Consider the following 11,354-nt stretch of genomic DNA (forward strand, 5'->3'; position numbering starts at 1 on the left):
TAAAGTAAATGATGGAATAAAAAAAAATGATTAGATATTTTGTCTTTTGTTAAAAAAAGGAAATGACTCAACTTTGTTGGGACGGACTAAAAAAAAATACAACTCAATTTTTATGGGACGGAGGGAGTATAATTCTAAGGGGTGTTCGGTTGTCAAAATTAAATCTCATGATTAAAGATGTATCGTACATAAGATTAAACCATACAACTTAATCCTAGATAATTAGTCATGGCTAGAGATGTCAAGCGGGCTGGGCCGGGCCGGGCCCGGTATGGCCCTCCAGTGTTTGAGCCCAGCCCGGCCCAGGTCCATGTTTGTGTCGGTCCAGGCCGGGCCTGGGTTTTGAAATACAGAATGAGCCCAGCCCAAGCCCGGGCCCAGTTAGTAAGTGGGCCGGGCTGGGCTGGGCTGGGCCAAGCTCAAATTTTAATTGTACTAATTAAAAATTAATTGATCAGAAGGTGTCAAACCCAAGTGCTAATGGTTCCCAATCAGCTACACTAACCAACTGAGTAAAGATTGAAATGTATCATTGTGCATGCATATATTTAATATAGTAACACCTCAAAATGATGGGGGTTAGTGTAGTACTAATGATGTAAAAAATACATATTACCACAAAATAAGGAATCAAGATTTTGAGCATGAAGTTTTATATATTCCCACAAAATTTGGGTATTATATTTATAGATTATACACGCATAAATGTTATATATAATCCCCAAATTTAGGAATCATAATAGTATAATTATGAAACTATTTTTAATGGAGATAAATCTATAAAAAAACCTACTCCCTATGATTATGCAAAATAAATGTAATTATGAAAATAAATTTGTTATAAATTTTGATTTAGGTTGAGTGATTGAATTAATTGATTATTTTTGTATAATTTTATTAATAAAATCTATGATTATCATAAAAACATACAAATACATATATACATCCAATCAATCTTCATACTCATATACATATTATATATATATAAATAACTAATCAATCACTATATTTATGGAACTATATTTGATAGAGATAAATGATTGACAACTAATCTCTATAATTAAGCAAATCAAAATTATTATAACACAAACAATTATAGGATCCACTATTTTTTTTAAAAGTCAATAACTAATCTATGTAATTATAGAAAACAAATATGCAAATATAATACTCCATAATCATGCATCTAATAAATTAACTAGGAGATATGATTATTCAATATATTATTATATATGAATAATATTCCAACTTCACCCATATGCATAATACATATGTACAAGTAAGAAATATGCACAAATAACTTGAAAGAATTAATGTACCTAATAGTATAAAACTAAGTCCATAATTACATTCTGCCGGGCCTGGACTGGGCTTGGGCCGGGCCTGGGCTGGTCCTGGGCTGGGTCGGGCTTTGAGTGGGCCTGGGCCTGGGTTTGTAAAAAGGCCCAATTGGAGCCCGATTAATCTACTAAGCCCAGCCCAAGCCCGCACCATTTCATTGGTGGGTCGGGCCTGGGCCGGCCCATACCGGGCCGGGCTGGGTCGGCCCGGCCCACTTGACATCTCTAGTCATGGCCTTTCCCCTCCAACTAAAATAATCTCACAACTTAATCCTAGATAGATAGTCTCATAATACTTAGTCATGACAACCGAACACCACCTAAACTCTAACTTATTTTAACGTTGACTGTTGGACTGTCGGTTGTCACTTTGTAATTATTTTGCTACTTGCTAATACTTCCTCCGCCCATAATAAATGTCACTCTTATTATGGGTGCGGATTTTAAAAAATGTAAAAAACAGTGGATTAGAAAAGTTAGTGGAATAAGTGATCCAATTTTTTATATTGATTTTATAATAAAATGTGAGTAAAGTGAGTAAGTGGAATGTGAGACCTACTTACCACTTATGGTAAAAATTAAGTATGACTTTTATTGTGGAACGAACTAAAATAGCAAAGTGTGACTCTTATTACAGGATGGGGGAGTTCTTCATTTGTTCTATAGTAGTAGAAGTATTTCTTTTCTGCACGAAAACTAAGCAAAATGTGTGTAATGTATATTAAAGGATATTAATAAAGTAGGAGAGAAGAATATAAAGATAATAAAATAAGAGAGAAAAAAAGTAAAGATAATAAAATAAGAGAGGAGAAAATGTAAAAACAAAAAATATGTTACTTTTAATATAAAAAAAAAAAAAAAAAGAAAAAAAAGAAAGAGAGAGTTCAATGTAACGCCCAAAATCAAAAAATGACTATTACTTAGTATGGATTGGAAAATTACATGGCGGAAATGACATCTTTCCAAGTCAGTAAATTTCATCTCCGTCGCAGTGCATTCGTGATGAAGATGTTGAATGATGGTCGCTTCCAAATTGTTGGAGAATGAGGTACTCCCTCTGTGCGCGAATAAGAGACTCATTTTTAAGAAATATTAAGAAGAATTGATGGAATAAAGTTAGTGGAATAGAGGTCCCACTTATATATATTAATTTTAAATAATATGTGAGGGGAATGAGTTAGTGGAACGTAGGACCTCTTCACCATTTATGGTAATTATGAACAGGGACTCTTATTTGCGGACGGACCAAAATAGAAAAATGGAACTCTTATCCGCGGACAGAGGTAGTGATGTAGAGATCAACTTCCTTTTAATTTTGTGCCATCTTAATAAATACTACTACTCCGTTCGTTCCATAATAACAAAGTCATTTCATTTTCTGTAGTACTTATTTTAGAAAAATTAATAGCAATAAATAGTTTAAGTGAACGAAGATTAAAGTAAGAGAAAATAATTTAAATAAGCCTACTTCTACTATTACTAAAATTTAATTGAAAATAAAAATATTCCCAAGGGGAGAAAATAGATTTCAGATGAAACGAACATTTCATTCACTTGCACTATATACAAACAATCTGGAAAATGAGGAGAAATGAAAGAAGAGAAGATGACGGCACGACATAAGAAATAAAAGAAAAAAGAAATAAAAGAACGCAGGCAGCTCCCAGGAAGCTTTACAAAGGGCAGCTGCTATCAATCTTGAGCAGCTGAATCTTCACCGGGCGCTGCACATAATTATCACCTTAACTTACTCTAACCTTATAACTTACAACACCAACTATGCCTATACATACTTATAAGCTAAGCTCTTGCGCTCGCTTTACTAAATCTCACCTACATTACATATAGCTGTAGAACATCTTGCACTTCCTCGCCGCCACATTGCGCCTCACCAGTATCCGCCACTTCACCACTGCCAGCACCTTGCACCACCGCGTTTTTGGGCTCCCACTCCCACTCCTGGGGATGAGGAGGCTGGAGTCCGAGGATATCACCCCAATCCCATGATTCATGGGATCAAAATACTGCCCATTCCCCTGCCATGGTGACGACTCCACTTGAAACACTGGCAGGTCATCAGTTGGCAGGCCCATCCCCACGAAATCACCTTCCGAGCCCCACCTCTCATTCCCCTCAATGCAGAACCCATGAGTTAGAGGATCACTCATGGCAAAGCTGTTTCTGAATGTCGCATTGAACCCTTGTGCACACTGTGAACTCTCCCCGAACTCATACATTCCACCACTCATATCAATTCCATGGAGATCCAAGTTAGGATTTGTAAAACTCTCAGGTGCTGTGTTTCCCAGAAGCATCGGGAAGCCAGCAACAGACTCTGGGATCCACTTGTCTAAATTGTTATATGCTTGCTGTTTGAGATCTTCCACCAGCCTCTGCCAACACAAGCAAGCTACATAGTTTTCAGCCATGCATATCAAAATGTAGTAGGAAAATATATTTTTTCGTAAGATACCAACCATTTGGAAAGCATTGAGAGTATTGACAGGACGGTAGTTATCTCCATCAAGAATCACGCCAACAAATCTATCTATGGAGTCGAAAAACAGCACCCCCTGTGCAGTCCTGTACGTTCTCCTCTCTTCACCTAGGTTACACGTGTTGGCATGCCTCATGATCGTTTCCCATGTCTTGTTCGAGACCTTAAGTATCTACATGGAGAATATGTTTAGCAAAGAAACAGTATATGGTTTATATATCTCACGAATTGAGAGATCAAGAGACGTCACTTACCGAGCGTACTCTGGACTGGTCTCTGGCACAATGCTTCAAAAAATCTCGGACAGTTAATATCTGAGATTCCTCCAGCTTCCTATGTGACTTACCATCCTTAGCAATTTTCTCGAGACGCCATACTTCATCGCACAAAGCCGGGGGGTAAAGCTTCTGGTAAGCTGATAAAACAGATAATCTGTCAGTACAAAACTCTTTCTTTGTGTTATAAGATCTGCAAATAAAACAGCTTAATGCTAATATAATTCACAAGAACACTTACACTCTCCACGATGATCTTTAACTCTGAAGGCGTTGCTCACCGCTTCTCTGATGCTTGTATCATCACAGGTTGTCAGCACTTTTGCCCCCAACCGGAATTTCCCGGTTCTACTCCATTTTGAGTTATCCGTAAAGCTCAACTCGCCAATATACCCGACACCATCATTGAGAGTAACTGTCGCCTCCCCAGCCACCAATGGCCTTTTCCCTTCTCGGTTTTTAACTTGTTTGCTGTCAAACTCCTGCTTCATCCAATCCTCTCGGTCATCAGGCGTGAAGTCACCATCAAGAACGATGATTTTGACTTTTGCAGATGAGAGGGGGCTCCACGAAATTATCTGCCTTGAAGCAGAATCACACAGGACAACTTTGATGGGACTTCTATCCACAGACAGAAGCCTGTTGCCTGTAAAAAGGGTTTCAGGCAAGTTGCTATGAAATTGGAGCTGCAAACTCCTTGTTACGACCGGGCATTCTACTTGATTGTATGAGGGCCTATAGGAAATACTGTTGTAGAAAAGATTTAAAAATCAAAATAAGTCATAAAAATATATATATAGCATAGAGACAAGTCATTCATAATGTAATTACCAACAAAAAATAACAAAATCAAGCTCACCTCATAAACCGGTTGAGTGCTTGATCCACTGCTTCTTGAACCTATCAAGAGGAAAACATAGTAACATAAATATCAGGTCATGTTACAGATCTCTATGATGATACAAATCTATATTAAGAATCAAACAGGGCCATTATCACTTGGAAAATCAATCACAATATACCCACTGCTTGGAAAAGTTATACTCCTACTCCATATATCTATCATCCACAGTTGGGTAAACATGATTTAGACATCAAGTCAAATCAGATCCATGTTCACCCAAACAAATATAAAGAGGAATTTGCAACAAACTAGTAGAGCACAAAACAAGCCTTCACCAAATGCAAACCACATTTAACTGATAAACAGAGGAAAGGATAATTCATGAATACATTACATAAGCAGTAGCAAAATATACTAGTAATAAAATAGACAAATAGAAAGTTGAAAATCTGAAAACAGGCAAAATCGAAGTAAACATACCATTTTTCTGATAATAGGCTCCAAGCAGGACACATGTTCTTGAGCAGTCCGGCCATGATTCAGCCCTTTCAACAAACTGCACAAAACAAATCCAAGGACAAAAAAATGAAGAATCAGCTACCAAAAATGAAAAGCACGAAATAACATAGCAAAAGAATGAATGAATTACGCGGATGTGAAATGATGGCGTTTATTCGGAAGTCGAGAACCTTCCTCGTCGCCCTGCCTGTGCTGCCGTTTCTGAACCATCAAAAGGCTAGGATTCGATTCTAACTGGTCAGCTCACCAACTACAGTATACTGGGCGATAGAGAATGAAAATTGTTCGAGGCAGGTAGCAGCTCAAACCGTCAGCCTTGAGTTGGTTTAAATAGAAGTGCAAACCGCGATTGAATTCAGTGGAAACTCACACGAAGCTTCATCAACGCAAAAGTCAAGCACATTTACACCAAATTCAATAATTTAAAAAGGATTAGCCCACAATTCCGATGTAGAGGAGTGGCGTTGGTGATGCGATTTATATAGAATGCCAAATGTAGCGTGTAGAGAGTGATCACAACTATTCAAAACGAACTGAAATAACCGCGTGGAGTGAGAAAGTACAAATCAAAATCATTTATTATTGCGAAACGCGACGATAGGCTTACTTTAAAAGGGGCATACATTGGTAGAGAGAGAGAGGGAATGGAAAAATAAACACGGATGTGCTGACTAGGTGGGAGATTTTGATGTTGATGTTGATGTTGTTGATGTTGAGGTTGATGAGAGGAGCATGAGGAAGAAGGTGGGTGGAAGCTGCATTCAGTCCGCGGTAAAAAACTAAAGAGGAAATACGCGAATTAAATCGGCATCGCGGAGACTTTGAAGTCGTCGCCGACCGGTTTCCGGTTTTTCAAATCCGGTCTGGCTAGGTTGTTAGGCATTTTGCATTCAACTCGATTAAATTAAAGCTTCAATCCATGCTTCAAAAAATTCAAGCTTCAGTCATTACGTTATTTTGAACGAATCAAATTCCGAGACCAACTTTTTAATTTTGGACTGGTTTAGTAAGTTTGAACTCAGCTCCTTTTTAAGTCATTACAAAAGAATCAAATTCCATCACCAAATTGCCTATGTTGTAAACAAATTTATAGGCGAAATATAGGTGTAGAATTAAATTCGAGGCCAATATTTACCATTGAATTTTGTCTAATTTATAGTATAAAATAGTAAATAGTTTCACAAATCACAATAAAGACTATGTATATATAGATCAGTGCGTAAATAGAGCTAGGCTTTAATGGTAAAAATACTATGAGTATTATTTTTAATATATACACCTTTTAATTTCTAATGCTTTTCATTTCCTTACTAGGTTTTTATTTCTGTAGCTTAAAAATTTCTTTTTTTAGTTTCAACTCAACTATTCAAACACTTTCACGACTTATAAATGCTTCTAACATTATATTTATATATTCTTAGAACATATTATAAGCTTTAAGAACTTATAAGTTCGCTAAAATAAAGTTAAAGACAAATACTCCAATAACTTTTTTGTTTTGAAAAACACATTAAGAACTAAAGAAAGTGAATGCCATATTATTTGTGATTTATTGATAATTATACGTGTAGAAAGTAAATAGTAACATTTTAAAGCATCTGCAATAGATGCCCCAGTGGGCGGCGCCCTAGTGGTTGTCACATCAGCACTTCTTAGCCCGCCCCTTCTTTTTGTAATGGTTTCGCTCTAGTGTTCGCCCTATCTATTTAAACTCAATTTGCATTTAATTTTTAATATTATTATTTATTAATTTTGTTTTTAATTATAAAAATACTAAAATATATTATATTAAATGCCACAAATTTTAAAAAGCAACTACATTACTTAATTAAGAAAAACTACATCATACTTAACTAAAAAGACTAAATTACTTAAATTATTAGGGTTTTGGAATTAACTCGGATCCATTCTTGAAAGTGTGAAAGTGAGAAAAGAGAAGAGAAAGAGAGTAGAGTATAAGAGAGTATTGTGTGTAAAGTGAATGAGGGTTTAGGGTATTTATATTGGTTTAATAAAAGAATAAAATAAATAAATACTAAAAATAAAAAATTACAAATTCGTCGAGATCGGGCACGTCTCTGCAATGGATGCCCGAGTGGAACGACCGCGGTAGACTCACTCGGGGTCCCGATCCATCGGGCGCCTGCAATGGAAGCCCGAGCCCAATCTCGTGCGATCGGGCATTCATTGTGGATGCTCTTAGAGTTAATGGTGATAATGATAAATAGTCTGTTTAAGCAGGAAAAAAGTTTAAAACAAACTGATACCAAGTCATTTTCATGGTGAAAACAGTAATTATTTCCTTTAATTGGATTTTAAAGAATCTATTTAATTTATGAAATTTACTTTGATGTTAAGTCGTGAACTCCAATGGCAGGCACGCAGACTAAATGCACACACACGCAAATAGTAAGTTCGCATCTTAGAGTCCTCTTGAAATCTTTACGATTTAATTTTGTTAGAGTCATTTCATTTTTTCTAAGTAAAATAAAAGCTCAAATCTAAAGAAGCCGACCAAACATCAATAGTCAATACCTATGAAATAACATTCAAACGTATATTCCTAGACATTTCGATGTGCAATAACTTTGAAATCCATTTTAAACCATCGAATGACAATTTTGTTCAGTTACCGACAATAATGGGGGGCATGGGGCCTCGATGTTTTCCAGCTTCGACTCTGATTTTCTTCTACTATTTGTGGACACTAATTTCTTAATTTTATATTCCACATAGAGATGAATTTGTGTTTGCATTACACTCCGTATTACATCCATTATACGTAATTTATCTTTATTTCCAATTTGTATGGTACAATATTAAAATACTAAAAGTTCACAATTATAAGATTTAAAATGAAGGCGTGTTTAGAGCTAGACTTTTTCGGTCAATGAGAACATTGCATTTACTATATTTTTCTTTAACGCATACCCCTATCTTGTAGTAAACACAATTAACAACGCTCAAGTGCATTACAATTTTGGGTACGGATTAATGATTCAAGTTCCACGTTTTAGTATCAATATTTATGATTCAATTTAAGGTGAGATTGAGAATTTAATAAAATTAAAGAATTAGTGTGTCAAAACGATTTGTGTACACTTCAGACTAAGCCATCCATGACAAAAGTTTACTGGAAAAAATTTATTCGCGCGGGTTGAGTGGAAAATTAACACAGAGTATAAAGTTTGTCATTTTTAAGACCCCTTTTAAATTCATGAAAAATAGGAGAATATGATTGTTTAGACCAATAACCTTTATGGACTATTTGTTTCTAACTTTTATTTGCAAGTAACTTGTAGCTTGGATGAGGAGAGTACACAGTTCATTCATGTGAGTCCTACCTTCAGATTGGATTGATGGCATATTTTGTGTTTGTTGTTTTTCTATAGTTTCTGTTGTGGTTTTGTTTTGGTTCTTGCTTTAGTGTCTTTATGTAGATAATTTTTAGGCTTTATAGGAGGTGCCCATTAACTTTGTTAAAACTTTTAAGGAATTTTTGTCTTTGTTGTGGTCATTTTTGTGGCAGATCCTTGTTAGCTAACTTGTTAGACTCCTGCTTACCATCTTTGGTAGAATAAACCTTTTATTTATAGTTTCAGTTAATTCATGAATTGTAAAAAAAAATGGTTCGGCAATGTATAAAAATTTGTTGTGATTTTCTTAAGAAACTTAAATTCCTAAATTTGAGGAGGCTGTCCATTCAGGTATCCAGGGTACCGGACCCAAAATTTTTGGCTACCTATTCTCGAAAACCCAAAAAACCAAAGACACACACCCGATCTGGAAAAGCCGGTACCCGAAATACCCTAATTTACCTGTTTTCATCATTTTGTTTTCTGTTTAAACAATGAAATAATTTAGTTTGAATGTATGAATTATAATTGATAAATACTACTACTAGTATATATAAACAAAAAATGCAAAACCACGGAGATTGACATTATTAAAATTTATCCACATAAATTTAATTTTGATTAAAATTACAATCGAGTATAATCGATACCTGATAATTCCGATAAATGCCTACCCAATTCCAAACCCGACACCCAATAAATCGAACGTAGGGTACTCGATACTCGTAATTTTATGAATCAAGTCAAACAAGTAATGCGCGATATCTGGTTAGACACTCTTGTGAACGATAGGACACCGATCTAAGTGGTACTGTTTCTCAAACTATGAGACTATAGACTAATCTCAGCCTTCACGTTCACTTTAAATTTGAGAATTTTATTTTCGTGCTAAAATCAAATTATTGGAGTCAATAGCTACATTTATGAATCGACAAAAAAAATTTGGCCAATTTAAAAACGATTTTCACGCATAATTACACTACCAGGTTTTAAATTCTATAGTAGGACCATTTCACATTTGCTAAGGTATTCTGTGCTACAAAGCTTTGTATACGCTTCGTGCAAATTATTAGAGTCAATAGCTACATTTATGTGCGTAGTGTTGTATAATTATTAGCAGGTTATATAGTATAGGTAATTAGCAGGTTATATATTAGAGCAAACAGTGGTTGACATTAGAGTGTTTTGGATTACATATTAGAGCAAAATTCCAAGTAGTTGACAAAAGAGTGATGCCAAATAATCACGCGCTATGATTGTCCACAAGGTATTTAGATTAGTCTTTTTAGATTTTATATTATTCATGAATAATTAAATACATATTTCAGAATAAAATATAAATATTAATTTATACGTATATGGAGTATCTATTAGTCAAATAATCTTGTGTACCAGTGGTTGTATAATTTTATTGTGTAAATAAATAAGGAGTCAAGATGCTATTAAAATGGAATAATTTCAAAGTCCTTCTAGTGCAATATTTGTATTCAAGATTTGGTAGGTGCCATATAATTGCAACTGACGAAATAAGAAAACCTTTTGATTATATCGATTCGAACAAATTTAAAAATTGTCACAACTAAAAAAAAACAATTTAACAATTTGTCATGTATAAATATTGATAGTTCTATATAACTATAACAGTTGACCGAGATCATTTTTTGGCACTAAAAGAATAGGCGTGATGATTTAAAAGCAAGTAACTAAAAATGTTTCAATGCATCTTTTGTGATCATATATTAAACCAAAACCTTACTAGGATCTGACTGTGTCGGCATTACTATTCAAATTAGATCGTAACAGTCTAATATAAAAGAATATTGAGTTGGTGATTATTTTAGTAAAAAAAAATATTTTTGTCAACCTAGAACTAAAATACTTGAAGCGGGGTGAATTGCTAATGAAGTTCCTAACTTTTTTTTAAAGGGAGTTCTCTAGGAAATTTGAAATAGTCCTGTCTTGATATTCCTGGAAGTTTAATTTAAATTGACTAGTTGCACTCACTTGAAACCCAATTTAAATGCACAAATACGAAACAACGATCCGAATAGAATGAAATAAACATATGATTTCTATGACTAGTAACTGGCAGTATTATCTCTTATGCCATGCTTATATGAGAGATTGAAATAAGGAAATGGAATTATTCTACTATTTTCGTTTCATTCCTTTATTTAGTTCACGCTTATTTAAGAAAACTGATAATAAATAGTTAAAGTGGTGAGAAATTAAAATGAGAAAGCGAATAATGTAAAAGAGACTCTTATGTGTATTATTCTCTTACTTATTTTTCTCTGTCTCCATCTCATTTGTCACGCTTATATATTTTTCCTTATTATCTTTCTTTATGGAATTATATTCCCCATAAAAATATCAATACCCCCTAACAGTATCAATTAGGGGTGACGAAACGGGTTACCCGCGGGTACCCGCACCCGACATGTCGGGTACCCGTATCCGATTTTGCCAAATTTGTTGTCCCAATACCTGCCCCGCGACATACCGGGATTACCCGATACCCGT

The 11,354-nt window shown here is 34.9% G+C and overlaps 1 protein-coding gene across 1 annotated transcript; it reads right to left on the minus strand.

The window, feature by feature from the left end:
• Positions 1–2,866: 2,866 nt before the first annotated feature.
• On the minus strand, positions 2,867–6,007 carry LOC125203469 (calmodulin-binding protein 60 B-like). Its single transcript, XM_048101816.1, has 7 exons — positions 5,606–6,007; positions 5,437–5,512; positions 4,972–5,012; positions 4,354–4,859; positions 4,092–4,252; positions 3,818–4,009; positions 2,867–3,733 (listed from the first exon to the last, which is right to left on the minus strand). Exons 1-7 carry the CDS (start codon positions 5,683–5,685, stop codon positions 3,179–3,181), a joined length of 1,611 nt encoding a protein of 536 aa, XP_047957773.1. The 5' UTR covers positions 5,686–6,007; the 3' UTR covers positions 2,867–3,178.
• Positions 6,008–11,354: the final 5,347 nt, after the last annotated feature.

This window comes from Salvia hispanica, chromosome 2 (genome assembly GCF_023119035.1).
Source record: "Salvia hispanica cultivar TCC Black 2014 chromosome 2, UniMelb_Shisp_WGS_1.0, whole genome shotgun sequence".
Taxonomy (NCBI): Eukaryota; Viridiplantae; Streptophyta; class Magnoliopsida; order Lamiales; family Lamiaceae; genus Salvia; species Salvia hispanica.

Coding starts and splice junctions, on each gene's coding strand:
- LOC125203469 (XM_048101816.1), bottom strand. CDS start 5,685: ATGGTTCAGAAACGGCAGCACAGGCAGGGCGACGAGGAAGGTTCTCGA. Junction 4,860..4,971: donor GCACTCAACCGGTTTATGAG/GTGAGCTTGATT, acceptor TTTCTACAACAG/TATTTCCTATAGGCCCTCAT. Junction 4,010..4,091: donor ACCAGTCCAGAGTACGCTCG/GTAAGTGACGTC, acceptor TTCTCCATGTAG/ATACTTAAGGTCTCGAACAA.